This window comes from Delphinapterus leucas, chromosome 17, assembly GCF_059928025.1.
Source record: "Delphinapterus leucas isolate spDelLeu-1000000601 "Yukka" chromosome 17, BTC_Dleu_Yukka2, whole genome shotgun sequence".
NCBI classification, from domain to species: Eukaryota; Metazoa; Chordata; class Mammalia; order Artiodactyla; family Monodontidae; genus Delphinapterus; species Delphinapterus leucas.
Window position 1 is genome coordinate 62,551,370 of NC_143145.1, and position 22,309 is coordinate 62,573,678.

A 22,309-nucleotide genomic window follows, 5' to 3' on the forward strand; every position below is an offset into this window, starting at 1 on the left:
GAGTGCTTGATAATGGAGCAGTAGAAAATAAAATTTTTTTTTTAGTCTTGCACTTTTTTCATTGTATAGGTCCAAGACTCATCTGTCACATGGATCCCATAAAGGAAAAGGGGTCATGGAGAATATTTTTCCTTATTCTCAGGTTAAAGAACCTGACGTTTTAACCAAGAAAAAGGAGCATGATAGCTTGAGGATATGAAAGGCTATCAGTTTTCCTTCCCACCCCACAGAGGGCTGAGAAAAGGAGGGGCTGAGAAAAGGAGGGACTGAGAAAGTGAGGAATAATGTCCTGGGTCTCTGGACTGTTGAATTTGTACATAGACCAATACTAAAATAACTAAATAAATAAAAAGGAAATCTAGGGAAATATTAAAATATACCAGTCCTATCTCATTTTAAAAACGATCTCCCTAACTTGCAGAGAGTGGCCCAAGGAAGGACACCAATGGCTCTGCTTGAAATGTATACCCACCAGTCACTGAGCCCAGGAGATGGGCTGCTATGATTGGCCAGGTGCAGAGCTGGGGGTACGGAGGAAATGTTCTGGGGAACCAAGCTCAGGGGTTACCGTAATGCACCGCAGAAAGACAGAAGCAGAGCTGTGATGAGGTGTTGTTGTTTTTTTTTAAAGTAAAAAATTTTTAATTGAAGTGTAACACATACAGAAAAGCACACAAATTTTAACCCCGGTATAGTTTGATGAATGTTTACAAAGTGGAAACACCCATATAACTATCACCAAGATCAAGAAATGAAACATAAGGTTTGAATTTTGTATAAGTTCACTTAGGTCTTGATTGGCTTCATCTGAGTCCCTTTCAGGGCCGATTTCTATATATGCTAACTCAATAAATGTTTCCTCAAAATGGATAAATCATAATCACCAGTGCTTGTAATCAAAGGATTAGTTCAATCCTCTAAATAATAAATACAGAAATCTTTTGATTTTCATGATTTTTCTCTCATTCTAAGAAATATTCCTTAAAAAAAAAAAAGAAAAAAAGAAAAAGGATATGAAATGACCCTCAGAAACTTTGTCTTCCCACCATTTATCAATCACCTGCCTGCTTTCAGTTCCCGTGTTTTGGCGTTTTCTTCATCTCCTTACTTTCTGCAGTGCTATTGAATAATACCAATGGCTTAATAATTATTTTTCTATATTTTGCTGTATTTTTACTTTTATGTTTTTACTCAGAAATAAAGTTTTTAGAATTATATCGAATAATATCTATTGCGGTATGTTTTAGTAAAAGGTAATAGTTCTATGGTTTTTTTTCCCAAATAGTCATACCTTGGAAATATTGCAGGTTCTGTTCCAGATTGTCACAATAAACAAATATGAATATCATAATAAAGTGGGTGGCGTTAATTTTGTGGTTTCCCAGTTTGTATAAAAGTTATATTTACACTTTTCTGTAGTCCATTAAGTGTGTAATGGCATTATGTCTTAAAAAACAGTGTACATACCTTAATTTAAAGCTACTTTATCGCTAAAAAATGATAACCATCATCTGAGCCTTCAGCAAGTAAATAGTAGTAACATCAAAGATCACCATCACAGATCACTGTAACAAACATAGTAATAATGAAAGTGTTTGAATTATTTCAAGAATTATCAAAATGTGATGGAGAAACTTGAAGTGAGCAAATTCTGTTGGAAGAATGGCACTGATAGACTTGCTTGATGCCGGGTTGCTACGAACCTTCAATTTGTAAAATATGTAGTATCTGCGAAGTGCAATAAGACGAGGTATGCCTGTAATTATTTTCTGTGTAATATATGTTCATGTTAAAATTTTGAAAATAACAAAGGAAAGTATAAAGAAATTGAAAATCATTAATCCCACCACACAGGGATAACCACTTCAAACTTTATGATTTTCCAGATTTTTTTTCTGTGAATATATACTTCTCTTCTGCTTCACAAAATTCATAACTTCTGTCAGTTATGTATACTGCTTTTTTCTCACTTCAAAATCTTAACGGCTTTGCACTTCTAATTAGAAAACACATAATGAGGAATGCAAGTGAAATTAAACGTACCCGCTACTCAGTAGTATTTCACCTTGAGCAGACGGTAAAGGGTATAGAATCAGAGGAACTCTGCAGGATCAAAAATCATTAAAAAAAAAACAAAAAGGCACTATGAAGTTCTAACGGCCAGTTCCTAGATGCAAACCAATAGAGCTCATCTGGTGACTATAAATCTCAATTAGGAGAATAGCTAAAGAGCTCCGTGGATCTTTCAGAGATTGAAATTTTAGCCAGTTCCTCCACAAGCAACATATGGATCATCCATTGTGTGTCACAGCTCTACAGAGAAGCTGTACAACTTCTGAATTAAGTTTAATCTCTTATGGGAAATTAATGAGACCATTTAAGAAATCATTTAAGATATGAGCTAATAATTTAGATAGCAATCTGAGATTAATCTCTAGGAAAAGGGGCTCTCTTCCACAGTTCATGGGTTTCTCTGCAATTGATAAACATGAAGCATGGTTTCAAAGGTAACTGAATCTCTTCAAAAGTGAAGTTAATTTTGAACATGATAAATTCAGGTATCAAGACTTGTAACAGGGAAGAGAATGTGGTTGTAAAATTGCTATCTAAATTGTTGGGACTGAAATGAAGGCAAAAGCATACTAAACTTAAATCCTCTGACATAGATTTCTTGTAAATAAATCTCCATGCAATCTTACAAACAGCTTGGAGATTGGTTTACTTTAAGAGAAATATTGAAGGAAAATAGGAGATTACTTTAATAAAATAGGAGAAGGTAGAAACCATAAAGAAAATAAAAATGATTTATTTGACTATGTTAAAAAATGGTCTATACATTTACATTTAAAAATCTACAAAGCAAAAAGGTAAGAGAACAGATAAATGAAACAATGTTTAAAAGTTTTTGTATGTTTATTGTATCACAAAGAAACACACTTTTCACTGAGGGGTTTTTTGAATGTAATTAAGTTTGTTGGGCTTAATTTATTCTGAGCCTCTGACCATATTGGCCAACCAACTTGTTTCTGGGTGGGAGATATGGATCTTGTAGAGGTAGGCCTTTGCAACTATATCAAATAACTCTAACAAGGTTTTTACTGAATACCAAAAATTATACTTCATCAGGGTGGCAAATAAATTACAAGGATGCAGGCTAGCACTGCTCAAGGGCACTCATGGCTTGAAAGACTCACAAATGTAGGTTTAAATTCTGATCCTGCACTTGCTGGCTGGCAGGTTATTTACCTTTATGACCCATAGTTTTTATTTTTTTAATTTTTATTTATTTATTTTTTTTGCGGTACGCGGGCCTCTCACTGTTGCGGCCTCTCCCGTTGCGGGGCACAGGCTCCAGACGCGCAGGCCCAGCGGCCATGGCTCACGGGCCCACGGGCCCAGCCGCTCCGCGGCACGTGGGATCCTCCCGGACCGGGGCACGAACCCGCGTCCCCTGCATCGGCAGGCGGACTCGCAACCACTGCGCCACCAGGGAAGCCCTGACCCATAGTTTTTAATCTGTGAAATGGACGTAAATACCTACCACACAAAGGTTTATATGATGATTAAATAAGATAAGGTATATTAGGCCCTTGAGAGAGTACGTGGCAAACAAAACATTTCTAAATACACGGTCACTACTAAAGTGCAATATTTCTTTGTGGCAGTCAATTAAGGAACAAACTATAAAAAAGGACCATATATAATGAAGCTTAGGAGTATGGCTTCCACAGGACAACACTAAGGTAAAGTCTTCAGTACCAAGTCAATTTCGTCTCAGTAAAACTATAAAAGCAATGGGAAATTTTTACAAGAAAAGGAAGAAATAGAATTTATTAAATATACTAGTGCATTCAGTGAACGTGTTCAGTTTCTAGAAAAAGTGTAATTGTTGTTATTCTAAAATAGAAATGAAGGCCTCTGAATTTTATGATTTTAGGTTTTGGACAGAAACAGCAAGCTAAGTCAGAGGTATGATTTTTTGCTTTATTCCTTAGGGATTCTCCATCAAGAGAACATTTTCCAAGAAGGTTAGCATCTAATTGAAAGAAATTTAGGTGTGACACTGATAGACTTCATAGCAGGAGATGAAAGCTGTGAAGGGAAGCATTCAGCTAGAGAAGGAGACAGAAGACTGCAGCCCACATCTGACCGGCCACCTGTTTCTGTAGGACTGGCAAGCTAAGAGGAGGCAGAAAGCTTTTACATTTTTAAATGGCTGAAAAAATATTTTTTCATAACATATTAAAATTATATGAAATCAAATTTCAGTGTGCATAAATAAAATTTTAGTGGAACGTAGCTACACTCATTAGTTTAAGTATTGTCTACGGCTGCTTTCCCACTACAATGGCAGAGTTGAGTAGTTGTGATAGAGACCTTCTGCGTGGCCCACAAAACCAAAAATATTTACTCTCTGACCCTTTGCAGAAAAAGTTTGCTGACCACCGAACTTGAGATAAGCTGACCCGGAAAGCAATGTAGATGGATATTTTAATGATTTTGAAGTGGAGAAGTTCTTTCTAAGCACACAATCAAATACAATGCAGTTGTTAAAATGACGTAGACCCATATGTTTATTAACATAAAAAGACGTTACTATATTTTTAAATGAAAAAGGGGCAGATTATAAACAGAGTACATAATATGACCACATTTTTAAAAATATAGAAATAGATCAACCAATTGATTGATGGATTGGAGATTGGAAAAGGTTGATAGTCTACAGATTTTGCCACCTGTAGGTATGAACACGGAACCACCAGACTGTTGCCATTTGTAAATAACTGATATGGTTATTTATCAGCATATGTCCCTGAAAACCAGTCCAGGATATAGACATATCTGCATAAACATTATTTGGAAGAATATACAATAAATGTTAACATTTATTTGGTAACACTGTGGGTAATTTTCATGTCCTTTTTTATTTACTCACACTTTTCTATATTTTTATATTTCTTAAACTAACAACATTATCACTCTTATAATCAGGAAAAAATACTGTATGTTTATTTGGAAAGAGAAATAAAGCAAAGGAGAAGAAATCAACCAACTAATCAACTAAATAGCACCATTTCCATAAATTGTAAAATAGAAATGATGTTTGTTTCCTAATAAGAAATGCTTTGATTCTTAATTTTTATTATATAATTTTCTGACTAAAATACGTGCTTATCAAAGAAAATTTGGAAAATATAGTAAAACATAAAAAAAACTTCCTAAAGATTAAGATATTGTTATATTTATTTTTTACACAAAATTGGACACATTGTCCATTGTTTGTAGTTTGTGTCTTTATTTCTTAATATTTAGATAAGGTGATATACTATTATATTACCAATGTTCTTTGAAAGCATTATTAATGGGTAATAATAGTTAATAATTAACTAGTAATTAATAGTGAGCATCTACCATAATTTATTTATTCCTACATTCTTGGAAATATAGGGTTTAAAAAAAAATTTCTTCTCTCCTATAAATAACACTTTGAAAAAGAAACTTGTCTAAAAATCATCCCTGCTGTGGCTTAGTTTTCTGGGAGTGCATTTTGGGGGCATGAACGTTTTTAAAACGACTCTTGAAACATATTACTTAGTTGCTTTCCAGAGAGCCTCTTCCAATAGTCCCAATCATCTCAACTTACTTCATACCTGCCAATTTAAGGTATTATAATTTTTAAAAATAAACCATCCATTTTCTAGAATGTTTTAATTTCTATTTGAAAACTAGTTACCTGATTTATTTTTGTATGTTTGTTTGTCATATACATGATGTTTTGATGGCAAGTGCTATTATCATAGAACTATACTGATGACAGTTATCTAATAAATAATGGGCCAGAAATTTTATTGAAAGTTTTTAAAAAAGGTTTTTTTAACAATAGCTTTTTAAAGAAGAACTTTATCTATGACTCTTTTTCTGTATAATTTTTTTTCCCAAAAAAGTGGCGGCGTTCTATTTGTCTACAAGATGAAAGTATTCTGATCTTACAGTATTTTAATTTCAGTTAGTAAAGTGGTATAGAGTTTTTAGTATTCATATTAAGCCTAGATCATAACCATTCTTCTACTAAATCATTAAGGATAAAAAAAACTATATTCAGTTTATAGCTCATGGTATTTGCCGTTGATCCATATGTTTGTAAATTAACATTCGAAAGGATTTTTTTATTTCTGTGGAATATTGTTCATGCAGTTAGTATGCGGTAGCATCAGGTAACTGCAGTGGCATGTTTGTTTACTTTTTTAAAAAAGTTTAACTTTTAATGTTTAGGCTTAGATGCTTTCATACACAGTGAGTTAGAAATATCAAGGGGAAAAAGTTTTGCAAAGAAACACACGTAACTAACCTTTCTCACCAAACCTTAACTGCTACCAATCACCATTGAATATAACCCTGGTATCATTTCCAGTCTTAATTATAATGTTTTTTATAATGCTTTCTACATTATAGAAAAGCATGATAATGCTTTCTACATTTCTGTACATCTTATCTTAGTATCACACAGTTCTTAGGTCAGCTTATCTATCTCTACTTCATGTGGGCTACTAATACTAACTAAAACTCTTTCATGTAATTGAATCAACGGCTTTGGTTGTCTTTTTTTTTTTTTAGCAAGCCCTGATCACCTAGGAATAGGACAACTTACAACTGGCTATTCTCTCATCTGACAAAAGTAAAAACCAGGAGAAAAAAGGCATGTGGAGCTCACCATACACTGCAACCGTAGAATAACTTCCTAGTTAGTAGCACTACCCAAGTGTCACTGAACCCACTCACTGTGATTCACTTGCCAGCAATTTCTAGTTTTACAAATAATTGGAAAGAGAATGTATCAGAAATAGCTTTTAGGGGGAAATTTTTATTTATGTAGAGAATATTTTAAGACATATTCAAATATTTTTATGAACAAGGATTTAATGGGTTCCACGATAATCGTCACATGAAGATCATTCCAATACACTAATGTGTAATAATTTCACAGAAGGGATGTCTATCCATTTAAGGAAATCTAGATTTCAATAACAGTTAACAACAAAAAATAACAAGTTTTCTGTGCCTTGAAAATTATAAATTACTTGCTACTAACTCTCCATATATATACTGTATTGGAAAAATTGGTTGGAACTGACAGGTAATTTCATAGCAAGTTCCTAAATATAGTCTTGGACCACTTCGATGTGTCTTGAGCAGGAAGTACTATGAGTCATGTTAAAAACGTAAAAGGAAAAAGTTTAATTGCACATAGCTTCCCCTGGTAAGATTGGGCACAGCACAGCAACTACTGGTTACCTCCTGGAGAGAACAACTGAAAAATCAGCTGGGGGTTGGGCACGTGTGTTTCTTTTTTAAATGTTTGGGCATTCACCCAGCCCTGTAGCTACGACATTCCTGGGCAGGGTATGCTGGTAGTGGAAATATTGATGGGTATCCAAACGACTGAATTCTCCACTCTACAATACGGAAACTGGCGGACTTTGCCTCAAACATAAGTCCTCCACCCTCTTCCTCACCACTCCACCCCACATCTAAAATATTAGGTTAAGAATATAAATTACTTTAGGTCTTTCTTCCAGCAGGCACTCAAAGAGAAGCTTAAAAAACCTTAACTATCCTGGTTTTGAGTGTTGTATATAGTGTTTATAGTTATCAACTTATAAATTTATACAAATTACAAGCATATAAATAGAAAAACAAATAGCCTCTATTAGAAGTTGGCAAGAATGAGGATGGTACAGTTAGGGATTTTTGTTTATCAAAATTAGCTTCACTGTGAAAAATTACATCTAGGATCAAAGATAATTTGGTGTTTTTCTACTACCAATATCCAAACAAGCAATTGGCAACACTTTTAGACTTAGGGGAGAGTTCCTGATTGGAAGTGTGAGGTCACAGATATCTCATCTCATCTTAAAGTAGGGTAAGAAGATGGGTCTCGTCTTGAATGCCAACACCAATGGATTAGGAGTGACTGCCCATAGCACCTTATGGAGAAGGATTCTAAGGCTGTGTTGGTGATCAGTGAGAAACACTGTTTTCGGCCATTAGCTCTGTCTGCCTTAAGCGTGGGAGCACAGGGTGGTGGCACACTTACCTTGTATTTGCCATTCCTGACTTAAGACATTAATTGGCGCACCCAGAATTGAATCAGAGTCTGTCGCTTAGTAGCTGTGATCACTTGGGCAAGTTATTTGATCTCCTTAAGTCTCAGTGTCCTCATTTGTAAAGAGGAATAATAAAAATGCTTAATCTTACAGGGTTGTTTTAAGGATTAATAGATTAATGTTAGAAAATACTTAGGGTCTGGCACATGATAAGCACTCTGTAAACTAAAGCTACTATTGTTATTATTAATATTATCATCCATGAATGTTTCGAAATCAAGTCCGTGGTTTAAACATTTTTTTTTTAAAGTACTGGGCCCTGAAAGCATAAACAAGTAGATAAAAGTGAAGCTGTTGTAGAGCTCTGGCTGAAGGCCCAAGGGCCCTACCTACTCAGCATCAGCTAACCCCACTCAGAGGCATCTTCAAAGAACTCCTAGGATCCCAGAGCATAGTTTGAAAATCCCTGAAGAAGGTTATTTAGAAGTGAAAACAATGCTCCTCTTTTGAGGTTTGCTCTGCATTTGTTAGCCAGTTAGGCTTAAATAAGAAAGGTCATAGTCGGGGCAAAATGGCCAAATTTAAGGCAGAGAGAAATTCACTAGAAAGAAACTGTTCCTGGTGGTGAGGTATTAAGAATCAGGCAGTAAATTTACATGGTTACCATTAGAATAAGAAATATTTAATTGAGATTATTTTCGGCAAATAAAATAGGAATAAAATTCACTTTCAGTGATTTCAAGGATGAACTGGATCCTCGGTTTCATATTTATATCGTAAAACATGGCTAGATTTAGTTGAAAGAATTTAGCTACAAAACAGTAACTTCCAAGAGTCAGCCAAAGATCAGATGAAGGTAGCAAAGGGGCTAAAGTAGGAACTCAAAAGAGTGAGTGGAGAATGTATGGAATACCTGTCAAGCACCAATGCAAACAAGGAAAAGAAATGTGCAAACAAAATGCTCACTTTAAAAACTCACGTTGTAAATAAGTTAATTAGATTTATAAAAAATGAATACTGTGACTAGCAATTATCCTATAAAGTATACTTTCTCTTCAAGGATGTATTTTAAAATAGAAATGTCTTGGTGTGTTTGAATAGCTTATGCTAATTAGTCACTGTGGAATACAACAGCATATATGGTAATTTAGATCACTGTTTACTAAAGAAAGAACAAAGGGTCTCTAATAGAGCTAAAGAAATAGACATGATCTAAATGATAATAATTATCTAATATACCAAATGGACTGGATACATTAAAGGAAAACATTCTTTAATTATTTACCAAATTTACTTGCTCAAAGAAGTGAAGTTCATATGAAATTCTATAGTTTATTCTGAAACCTTTCTATATCACATCTACAGATCATGAAGACTTTTGCCTGAGGAATACTTTTTTCAATATATTTTGCCTCGTAAGACTTATGTAAGTCCCTTCTCTAATGACCATAAATGAGAAAGCCACATAAAGGTGTTATAACTTTACTTTTTAGAAACTTTGGAAAGCTTTCAACTCTGAAACTCAAATATAAAAGGCCTCAAATATGTGCCACACTCTAATTATTAATCCCACAATGAAAATACTTTGAACATACTTAAATTATTATGATGGGACTCAACTACATAGTACAGTTTCAATTGCTTACGATTTTTCTTTAATGGCATGATTAAGTTTTGCTTTCTGTGTGTACATATGGCTAAAAAATAAATTGACAGTCTTTCTTAGAATATACAAAATGTCAGATTTTGCCTTTGCAGTTGCCTCTTTAATCATCTCCAATGACAAATTATGTTAATAAAGGTGGGAATATAAGAAAAAAGATTCTATTAAAATGCAGGACGTTAATAACAGGATGATATATTGAAAACATTCTCAAATCTGATTTTTCAAGTCACTCCATTTCCATTATATATGCAGAAAATGGACTTTTACAGTGGCAAACCAGCTAATGCAAATTTATTCATTTTTTGCTTGCAAATAATATTACGTCTGCATCATTTAAGCTTCGTTTCCCAAAAAGTAGCCATTCTGAGGTCTAGCAGGTTAGAGTCACAATGATACTATAAAGAAATTGCTCACATTAAACATAAAAGTTATAACAAACTGGCACGATGTCAGTGAGTTATAAATGCTTAAAGAGTAAAAACATCCCCCTTTTTCCCTCTCATATTCGTAAATGGCTAAAATTGCAATGAAATTCATCACCTACACAGGCAAAATGTCCTCGGATTCTCAGCTCACGTTCTTGGATTTTGTGCTGAAACAAAGATGAGGGATATGGTGGTAACTTTCAAACAGCATGCAGTAAACCTTACAAAAATGCATTTTGGGTAACTATTTTTATGGAATTTCCTGACTCATATTTTTAGAGTTCAAACATTGAGAAGAAATATTATGCCAATGAATACTCAATAATGTTTAGGACTTAAACTGGCTACCTAATGAAGACAATATTCTCATTCTTCCATCTTGGTGACATAAACGCACCAGGACTGTACTCATAATCTTTTTCAAACTAAGTATAAAAATAACAAAGTGTCATAATTATAAACCTATCCTGCTGCTTAAGGAGAGGGATGGCTTGGGGCTGAAGGACCTGAAGTTTTATAAGAATTTAATAAAAATGAACTATTTATCACTTCTTTTAGAATATGATCCGAAATGCAAATAAAGGAAAAAATAACTCACATCTTCCTCGTAATACATTTTCTAAAGGGAGTTCAATCATTAAATTTATACATGTTAAAACTATACTGCATTAAGAAATCAATTATGAAATTCTTGAAAGCCTAGGATTAAGCAACGTTTAAATTTTTATATCAAGCTGCAAACTTAATCTTATCTTGGAGAAGCGAGTTTAATCTTATGTTAAGTGTTATACACCAGTGCCAACAAATTAATATTCTACTTTACAAGAAATATTTCTGGGTGCTTTTCTTTAAAATCTTGTTTTGAGCACTGGTTACTCATATTAAATATTTGATTCTTAGCTTTAAAATGAAGAGAGAAACATTAAACTGGAAAAGAGAGAACACTATGGATTTCTGACATTATATTAATACTTACAGGAATGAAAACAGTTTTCTCTAGCAATGGAAAAAATTTAAGGCCCTAAGTACTCCTCAAATATAGTGTACACCCCTTTCAAGTTCCCACAGTTGCATAGACCATTATGTGAAAGGATGTGAATCCATGTGGCACTGGGAGATGGAATAAGGAGACTTCAACTCAACTCAGTCTAGAGAAGAACTAATAAGATGGATCTCAACCTAATATGGCTGCTACGTGAGCTGGAAATGAACTGATGAACTGATGGGATGAGTTCAAGCAGAGGCTGGATAAACAGGTGTGGTTTTTCTCAGGTTCCTTCAATTCGAAGATTTTATTAGTCTGTATAGTTAACAGAGATACATACATGTTGATATGACATGATAAAGTCTGCTAGACATCACCTCATAAAATAGTGTTTACATGGCTGGCATGCATTAAATAGCTTCAGAAAAATCAAGGTTATAATTTTTCTAAAGGTGACTTTGCTATGCTCATGATGAGACTCCATACACCAAAAACGTACATCTGAAGACCCCCGAGGTCATCCACGAGAAATTAAAGAACAGTGACCCAAATTAGGATGTGATCAAAAATCCTCTGTGCATCAAACAACAATGCATGGTGTCATTTCTACAAATCTTTGTGAACACTGAAGAGAGGTCAACCAAGTCATTGTGATCATTTGAGACTAAGAACACGAAGGGAAAGAGCACTGGGAGAGTGCCCTGCAAAGAATTAAAAGAACACCAACGTTTACAGGGTCAAGGGGAGGGCTGTGTGAAGGAAATCAGTCATTCAGTCACAGTAGCAAATGCTGCAGAGGTGAGGATCGTGGCCTTTAAGAGGGTAGTTTCAAATATTTAAGTCACAGTCTAGGTTGCAGTGGGTTGAGGAGTGAATGGGATGCCCAGATAAGAACCCTGCTGTGTCCTCAGAGTTCCATCGTATGTCCTTTCTGGATATATTTGACACTTCTGATGGGGCAGTACCACATTAGAAGAGGTACAAAACTTTTTCTAAATCTCTTAGAATCAGACCATCTGTTTTGATTAATTTTAACCTTAATTATAAGGAAAAACTGTTGGAATTATTTTAGGTCACTGTTGAAATTATGTTTTAATAGAAATTTTGACTCAGAAGAATTGCGCTCAGTATTTGGTTCATTTGCCATGTACTCGGGTCTACTATTACAATAGTCTGAGCCACACAACGAAGATCGTCCTCAATGGGACTTACAATGGGGAATTATGTGTGTCTGAAACAATGACATGGGCTTCTGAATCAGTTTGATAGTCTTTAGTTGGGGGAATTTTCTTCAGTGTGATAGAAAGTGTTTTTCAGGGCAGATACTTTGGCTCAGTTACTCACAAGCTTAGCATTATCAAACTGTGTCCAAGAAGACTGACAAGTCCAATTTACTGACACCTTTTGTAAGTGCAGATATTAATGAAAATCTCCCAAAATAGTTTACATTCTAAAGGCTATGTAAAGTCAAAGTCATAGTACTCAACTAAGGTTGAGGTCTGATATAAAAGAATCTTTTAACAGAGGATAACGTTAGGATTAAGTGGCAATAAAAGGGTCTAGTTTAGAAAGGTACATACTTTTATCAGCAAGTTAAAGTCTCCTCTTTCAAGCTCTGAATGTATTTCTGAATTGGGCATATCCTTTCTCATTTAGCAACTGGGGTATCGGGGGAGGGAACACTCTGTGGACTGAGGTATGGTATTTAACTGAATTCCTGTTAAGGTCTTATTGCATAATCACAGACAAGATAGTATCTAAAATGGTGCCATCGAACTGCTAAATCTTGTTGCTACCCCAGATTTGTAATTCTGGAAAGGAAATAATTCACCGATATTAAGAAGGCACATCATTCTTCAATGAATATATTGAAGTATTTACTGTTTGGCCCTATACAGAAAAGGTTTGCTGACTCCTATTATAGATTATTAGAATCCTGACCGAAAAGCAAACTGTAAAATACACCACACACACACGGAACGTGAATGACTGGAATTTTGAACATTGACTAGGTTTTTGATATTAAGAGATTACTTTTAGTGAGGCGTAAATATGCTATGCTAAAAAGAAAAGCACATGAAAATTGAGCAAACAAGGGGGGGGAAGTGGGGTGGGGGGGTGGTAGGATGAATTGGGAGATTTGGATTGACATATATACACTAATATATATACACTGATATGTATAAAATCGATAATAAGAACCTGCTGTATAAAAAAATAAAATAAAATTCAAAAAATATTGAGTAAAGATCTTATAACTTTCATTAAGAATAACTTGAGGTGGGGCTGGGGACTACGGAAGCCTGTGATTTCATCCTTTGAGAAGAGGTGATATTCTTTCCCTATTCAGAAAATATGTGGAATGAACATTAGCCCCAAGTTCCTACAATTTTACTGAACTGCTTTGCTGGATACGAAACCTCTAGGTCAAAGTCTTCATCATCTAGGTCCCCCAAACAGTAGGTAGACTCTACTAAGGTGTCCGTTTCCCTGAGTACACAGATGGGTCTTCCGAGAAAACAAGAGCTTGTCTAATCCTACAGACTTGTCCAGTATAGCTGAGAGAATTGGGAGGCACCTAGAAAGTAATAAATTTTCAAGGTAAAAGTATTCTTTCTCCTCTTTATTACACTGAAGAGGGACAAAGCAAAGTGCTGTGTATGCATTACTAACTTAATTTGCACTGTTTTATATCTTCACTCCACACCTCTCAATCACTAACTTTCTTAAATTGCTGAAATGAAACGCCTCTTTGATAAAGTTCCCTGATTGTCTAACTTTGCATCTTTTCCCATCCCAAATGTCTTGTAGAATAGAGAACTGAATATACACCGTGATCCCATTATCCATCCCAGGTAACTTTTCGCACAAATTGGTGTTCAGTACATCTGCCAATACATGTATGACCAAAGAGGAAAAGAGTCCATTGACTTAAATGGGAACTTACATTTTGAGTGTCGCGTTAAGTCACCAAGTAGTAACAAAGAAGGGCCAGCAAACAGACTAGGGTGCTAAAGAGTCAGCGACCTTCAGAAGGCACAAATAGAGCAAAAGTTTAGGATGATTAATGGCTCAAAAATAACTGCCTGAAGTCTACGGTAGGATTCTAATAAACACCCTTAAGCTTATGAAATAATAAAATCTCAGCGGCCATGGCTCACAGGCCTAGCCGCTCCGAGGCACGTGGGATCCTCCCGGACCGGGGCACGAACCCGTGTCCCCTGCGTCGGCAGGCGGACTCTCAACCACTGCGCCACCAGGGAAGCCCAATAATAAGATCTTTTAAGGAAGCTAATCAAAGAAAAACTATACCTACATATATAAAACTCTAGTTGTTTACCTAGAACTAAAGTAATTCTTAAAATAATTTCTTCTCATTTCCTTTGCCATAGATGAGAAGTATAAGACCCTGGGTTAGTAACTCTTGGACACTGATCCAATTCCTATAATTGCCATTCTTTGGAATAAGCTAATTGTTTTAAGTGGCAATTACTTGAAAATTTAGTGTGGCAAAACTTGCTTTGGAGAATCACTCATGTCTCTTATGTAAATACCACCATCTCAGTTTAGGAATCTAGGTGCTACCAAAATCCAAGTGGATGACATAAGAACAAGGTACAGATAAACACACATTTGTCTTTCATATGGCAAAATATAAATGCAACACCCAACGTTCCTCTTCACAAATAGCAAAAATTCGTATCAGTAAACTAAAACATCAGATCCGAATATCTTTATTGATGCACTGTTGCAGTCTACACTACACGAAGGAATCAACTCCAGTAGGGTTTTCTTCCTCGTTTTTTCACGTCTTCCTTATATACAATGAACACTAGACATTTAGATGTCAGTGGTGGCTATGCCAGTCATTAAAATTTTGCAGCAAACGGCTGATACTTAATCTTGCCACTTGTTATGGACATGGTGTAGGTTAAAAAAGAATCACAGAAGACTACTTGCATTCAGATGTCTATGGTAGTATTAGCCAAAGGTTGGGTTTGGTCACTGTGCCTGTGGGTATGGACACCTATGGTGGTGTTGGGATAAAGGGCCCCGAGGGCTCAGTGTGATCCCTATGCATGGCACAACACAAACTACTTCTAAACAAAATTAGCTTGAGAGCTACAAGCCACGAGATACCAGCAGGCAAAAGCCTTAAAAATGTTGAGGTCTTTATCATTCACTTAGAAATAATTCCGAGCTCAGACTATGTGCCAGGAATTTTATCTGAATATAATTTGTAGTCTCTAATGTGGAAGTTTTCCCAAATGTTAAATACTTATTGAATGAGTTTGTTATGGGGAAGATACTGAAATGAAAGCTGAGGAGCCCTGGTCTAAACTTGACTGCAAAGTCCTTAGAGTTCCCTCTCTGGGAATCAATTCTGTATTAATTATCTCCTAAATCTTTATATATTGTCCTCTCAACAGCTGTTGGGACATGTGTCAAGAAGGCTGTCTTTTGCATGTCTTTCACTAAGACTCTAAAACAGACCTAATTATGTGTGGAAAATTAGTATTTTCTTATTGCCAAACTGATTCTACTGGAAAAAAGAAAAAACATTCAGAAGGTAGTATTAATAGCACGTAAGGCACCATGCAACTATGGAGCCTATTTTTTATTCACTTTAATTAACTGAATAGATTTCCTGTAGTCCATTTTTAAATTTCCCTTAGTTCAAAATTCACTTAGGACATAGACTAAGATCTGAAGGACCTCTAATTTTCTTATCTAACTATATAGTTAGTTCCAATAACTGAATTTCCTACGCCAGCTTCCAAACATTGGTCTGTGATGACTTGTAGTGAAAAAGAAAAAAGCTCAAGTAACAATTTTTTCCATAAAGATAAACATGATTTTCTAAGTTTCAACTGTGCTCATTTTGGTGTCAAAATATCCTTCATGAGATATTTACACAAAATTTTATCAACATTCTAAGCAAAACAAAAAGTTGATAACTACAATGGTCAAAACAAATTACAACAAAAAAATCCACCTTGAAATAGAATTTTTTGGTCAATACTGCCTTAGCCAAAATGCTTCTCAGGTAATCTTTCATTTTATTTAGGACATCTCCAGTGGTGAGGGGGTGGGGGTTGGTTTTTTCCTGGAGTAATCCCACTGCCTTTTTTTTTTTTTTTTGCAGTACGCGGGCCTCTCACTGTTGTGGCCTCTCCCGTTGCGGAGCACGGGCTCCGGACACGCAGGCTCAGCGGCCATGGCTCACGGGCCCAGCCGCTCCGCTGCACGTGGGATCTTCCCGGACCGGGGCACGAACCCGTGTCCCCTGCATCGGCAGGCGGACTCTCAACCACTGTGCCACCAGGGAAGCCCCCGCTGCATCTTTATTTATTAAAAACTGCTTTTTAACCTTGAGCACTCTGAGCAGTTCCAATCCTAATCCCTTGGAACCGTAGAGAGTCTATCTATATAAACCATTAGAATATATCTAATTCTGCCAGGATAGTTCTTTTAAAAGTTCAAAGATACTAAGAATTATATGCAATACAGGCATCCCATCCAGTAATTCACTGTTTTCCAAACTAAATCAAAACTCATTTCTTTAATAATTAAAAGTCTGGATATCTAGTTATTCTATGATTTCCTTTGGGCTATTACTAATACCACCACCACAAAAACCTTTTAAAAGTATGTTTTTTCTGTATTATTAAAAAGTTTCAAAGACTTGAAATTTATATATTTACTTATAATCCATTAATCCACTAGTATGCAGCAAATATGAGATGAAGTAGTTCACCTTTGCTTTTCAACCCATTTCCAAAAGTATGTACATTTCAGGAGGAATATTTCAATGTCTTCTACAACCTGTAGAGAATTCCAAAAAAGTAAAAAAGATGAAAGACAATATGCAGATTACAAATCACTGCTATTAATTAAAGCAGCTCTCCAAGCATTACTAGGAGGTAGTTTGGGTCTTTTATGCACTTCACATAAAAAGAGACAAACCAAAAAACCCTTAATATTCTGCAATTCAAACTTGTAAACCTTAAGTCCAGAGGTATCTGAATTATACATAAGTCAAATTTTACAAAGGTGTTCCCCGACCCCAATTAGTCTAAATTAGTATATGTTAAAAGCAAAGGAATCTGAATTAAATGTCAGAGTCAACAAAATTCACAAAGCCAGAAGCAGTTCAGTGCTCACAAGTTTATATTTTTAGGTTTGATAAAGATTCTTGTGTATTTTCTAAATACACAGACAAAACAGTTGTGGAAGTTTACATACATGTCTTAGGACACTTATACTGGGTAGGTAAATTACATTAAAAAATTGGTCTTCGTAAAAGATCTTCCCAAAGAGCTTTTACAAACAGCAGGCAGAAGAAAGTGTTCTTTTATGTTTACAGTGTTTAAAATGCTGATTCTCCCATTTCATAATGGCCTCAACCATCCCTCTCCTAAACCCAAAATTTTGTTCTCAATAGCCAGCATATTCCAAATTTTAAGTACCCAATGTCATAAAATTCAGAGCTAGAAAACATCTTTTATAGTGTGCTTATCCCTAATACGTTTTAAACTACCTTGAACGGTTCAACTTCACTTGAAAAGTAGGGATACAGCAAGAAAAAAAAAAAAAACCTTTCCATTTAAAATCCTAAAGTGACTAAGAAAAAACACCTGTTAGTTCTAAGCATGTATATTATGTACCATAGTTAAGTTTAAGGATCCGGGTGACTGAACGGCACAAAAACCGGGGTTCACATCTAGTTCTTCAGTTAAAAATCATCCTTTTAAAAATGAAAATGCTATAGCCAATTAACAGCATGTGCTACACTGAGGTTGGGTATCTTGTTTATAATCATGTGATACAATTGCTGTACTAGGAGGAAAAAGTATTAAGGATATTTGGGGGAGGAAGGATTAGACATTCAAATTGCTAACATAGCTGTTTCACAAGGAAAAGATGTCTCCACAGACAGACCCCTTTACAAGAGCTAAAATCCTACAAAAGTTGGGGCAATAGAGCCCCCTAAAAAGAGCATGGGCTTCAGAATCAGACCTGGTCCAAATCCAGCTCTACCGCTTAGTAACTGTGTTACATGAGTCAAATTAAATTAAGCAAATTTCAATGGAGCCTTTCCTCTTCTATAAAATGGAGACAATAGCACCTACTTATAGGGAATTTGATAAGATAATGTAAAGCGCATGGCATGTGCAGGCACTAAAAAAAACGCTAGCTTTTGGAATTATTCAGAAAAATAACTTTTTCATCCTATGTTAACATCCTAAAAACATAAATAAAACTTATTGGTTTTAAATTTTATGATTTTTAAGACCCATCTTCCATCACACTTTCCCCTATTATACTACTCCAGTCATCTTCAGGCCTTTTACAGCACATTGTATTACTACAAATTTCTAAGCCCCAATCTTTTCATTCCCTATTTTCTCCCTATTCTCCACCCCTTTCCCCACTTCTTTTCGTCTTGGTTTTCCATGTATTATTAAACAACTAAGATGTGTCATGCCCCTATTATGCACCAGGCAGTGTTCTAAGCGCTTTACATGAATTAAATCCTTCATCTCACTCTTCCTTCATCAGGATGGCTCTACCAAAACCAGCTCATGTTTTCCCCCCAAATTTCAAAGCTACTCATTACTGTTCAGTTTCCCCTTCCTATAATGTTTTTTTTTAGCTCTTAATTGCTATGGTGTTAAAATTTAGCAAAATAGCTAGTGAATATGAATAATGAGGGCCAATAACAATGAAAAATCAGGGACTGTATGAAGTAACTGTCTCTGAGACTCGTAAGAAAGAATACATGATCTTGATTTATGAGGGTCTGTTACTACAAAATGAATAGGAAATGAACAGTTTATACTCTTCCTCTTCATTAAATAAAAGCTCTAAAATATTTTTCATTTAAAATATAAGTTACAAGAGAAAACTTCAGCAAATGCGTAACACATAATTCCGCCAGGGCTCCACAGACAAAATTTTGAGTGTTCCATTGTTACCTCTCTGAGACCAATCATAAGTTCTTAGTATCTATCAACTTCCTGAAACTGTACTGTAAGTCAAAAAAAGAATATACTTAAAAAAATAGAAACATCCAGTAGTATACCTTAGTACTAAACTATTTTTTTTAAAAAGATCTGGAAGGGAAAAGGCAGTCCCCTCGAGATCATGAAACAAAATAAGTTAGGCAGTCAGCAAGTAGAAAAATCTGTCAATTCTGTTTCTGGTAAAATGTTTACTTTAAAGACGAAATTTTTATATAGGCTGAGGCTAATATATTCAAGAGTATAAACATTTTTCCTTTGGATTACCTTTCTAAAAACAAACTCTTAAAGTATATTTCAGTTGACTAAAAATATAGCCAAATCTGTCACAACACAACATAAAAGGTAATGGACAATAATTATAGAATATTTTAAATTAACAGTAACAAGCCATCTACATCAAACCTTGTTTCCAACTAAAACCAAAACAAAAGCACAACAATCCCGTAGTGTACCAAGAGTGTATTTCAATTTACTGTATGCAATCTAACAAAAATTTGGTCATAATTTACCAGATATACATAAATGATTTAAGTAGTAAAAGAAAATTCAGTTTAAAGAGAGTAAGTTCATATCTTAAGGAAAAGTAAAAGTACATTAAGAATGTAAAGCCAAGTCCAGTTTCTATGCAATAAGTGAACTGTAGTTCACTTAAGTGAATCTAATAAAGCAGACTTAGGTGATTTTTAGATATATATCTTTTCTCTTTAATATATATTTATATATAGACAGATCTACCAATTGTAAACTATGGTTTATTTTAAAGGAGAGGGATAAATGGGATGAACGAAATCTTTATACTATACTTACATATTCACAAAGCAGAACAGTTTACGTTTAAAATACTTTTCCATTCATAGTATCTTTGCCCAACTAACGTCTACTTTGGACCCAACCAGAATTACATTTTACTCATTTGTCTAGAACATTGAGAAAAAGATGTACTCTTCAGTCTTAAACAAGTCAAACAAAAACTATTCATGTCGGTTTTTCAGTTTTGTAGAAACTATGATAAAGTTTAGGTGACAAATGATGCATCTAACCACGTAACTGTACTGTATCTTTCTTTGATTTATCCAAGCAGAAGCATCAGTGTCTAACATTAAACCATTTTTCTACTGAAATCAGAGACAGTAAGAAAGCCTGTCTCTTAAAAAACCTATCATCTTTTCAACTTTGATGGGATGGAGCACCAAAAGGATTATGTCTGCCAAAGTGTACTTTGCAATTTTCTCCACAAGACTAGCATAATTTAGTTACCTGATATAAAATAGGAAAATATACTCAATTTCTATTTAAAAGAAAGCTGAAAATATGATATCCCTCAATCTTATATAATATACAATATGTTCCTGATAAATGTTGTGCATGTTAATATCAATTACGTGAAATGCTGCTGTGAGTCAATCAGCTAATTCATCTGTCATCAGGCTAAACAAGTCTGGCAATTTCAACTTAACACATCACCCCCTTGTACCCTGAAGAATTTAGTTAACAGAATAAAAATTGTAAAGCCTCTCAATGCTTTATTTGTAAGATTTTTGCAGATTGTTGAATCATGGTGACTACTAGAAAGACTATATATATATATCAAGATGTAGTGACTTCGAGGAAATGAAAAATAAATTAAATTATCTATCATAATTTCAAACACTGAATACCCCAGTAAGTATGAAACAAAAGAGAATGCACTTTTTGTGTTAATTTTAATGATAAAAAGGGCACAGGAGTAAAAACCTGATATTTCACTTATATTGCATAACAAGCTAACCAAAACTGGACATGAAGGATAAATTATAAAACAAATCATTTTATCTATGACTTTTCTTTCGATTAGATTTGTCTTTTCAAATAGGACTGAGGTATAGTACACTGGCAAAAATAAAAAGAAGCAAACAAGAGTAGTGCCAAAGTAACAGATACCCAAAACCGAATGCCTTGTCAGAAAACGTCATATAGTAACCATTTATCAGATTAGAGCAGCAGGAGAAAGTTACTTCTAAATCATAATCATTTTAGTGGTATTTGTCAACCTCACCATGGTACTTTGCAACATCATTCTTCATTTGTAAAGTAGTATAATTCATGTCAAAAAGGAAAAGGGGAATGGAGGAAGTCAGTTAGTTCATTCCAATAAATTACCTCTCCAGTTCTTATAAACATGCCCATCAGCACAAAATTGAGAAATAATAGCTAAGACTAGAAGAGACTTGGTTTAAGTTATGAAGCAAATTAAAATGGAAAATACAGAAAAGTAGAACCAATGGGGTTGAAAAGGCCCCTCACTGAACATCTGTATTAAAAAAAATAAAATTAATAAAAATAAAAATAGAAACAAAACTCTACTAGTACAAACTAGCCTGAGTGGTTTGATGGACAGAGTAATTAGGTCAGCTGTCACTGTACTCTTAATAATGGATTTTCTTAATTCATGTTAAAGTGGCACATGAATGTAAGCTTTTTTAAGAACAGGTACTATATTTCCATAGGACCCAAATAGTTACTGTATATCCTATAAATAAAAAATATTTTTACTTTGATAACTGACTGAAGATGTGTGGACTCCATGTAATCCAACCACAAGGTTGTCTGCTGTACAGTCCTGTGCAAATATAAAAAAAAAATTTTTTTTGCTATAAGGCTTTGACCCTACAGTTTTCACAGCAACATAACTACCATCCAGCATGTACCATATTTTGCAAGCCTTCAAGTTCAACAGTTCAAATTGTTGATTCATATTATGTCCAAATGCAGCATCCTTGAGGAGTATAGTAGGTCAGTTAGTCATCTAGAGACATACAAACATCTCCGGACTCATCCCATCGAGATGCATCATTCTGATCTTCTCCATCATCAGCCAGCTCTTCATCAGCTTCTCCACCTCCATTCCCCTCATATTCTTCATCCCGAGGGAAATCTGTATCCTGTCCCTGATCTACACCTTCTTGCCCTCCTGGTTGTGATTTATCTGCACAGTCTACACAAACACCATAGCGTCGAGATCCATGTCTTATTCCAACACTGGCTGCTAACATGAAGATCTTCTTACACACCATACATTTGTATTTTTTATCCTTTTTATGCACCTAATTGAAGGGGGAAAA

The 22,309-nt window shown here is 34.9% G+C and overlaps 1 protein-coding gene across 2 annotated transcripts in view; it reads right to left on the bottom strand.

Annotated features, from left to right (window-relative positions):
• Positions 1–2,172: 2,172 nt before the first annotated feature.
• Positions 2,173–22,309, bottom strand: part of ZBTB10 (zinc finger and BTB domain containing 10) — a 49,836-nt gene continuing 29,699 nt past the window's right edge. For both annotated transcript variants that reach the window (XM_022555003.3, XM_022555002.3), the window contains exon 6: positions 2,173–22,291. In XM_022555003.3, coding sequence (XP_022410711.1) covers positions 21,986–22,291 — 306 coding nt within the window. In that variant the 3' untranslated portion in view covers positions 2,173–21,985. The remainder of the gene's footprint in view (positions 22,292–22,309) is intronic.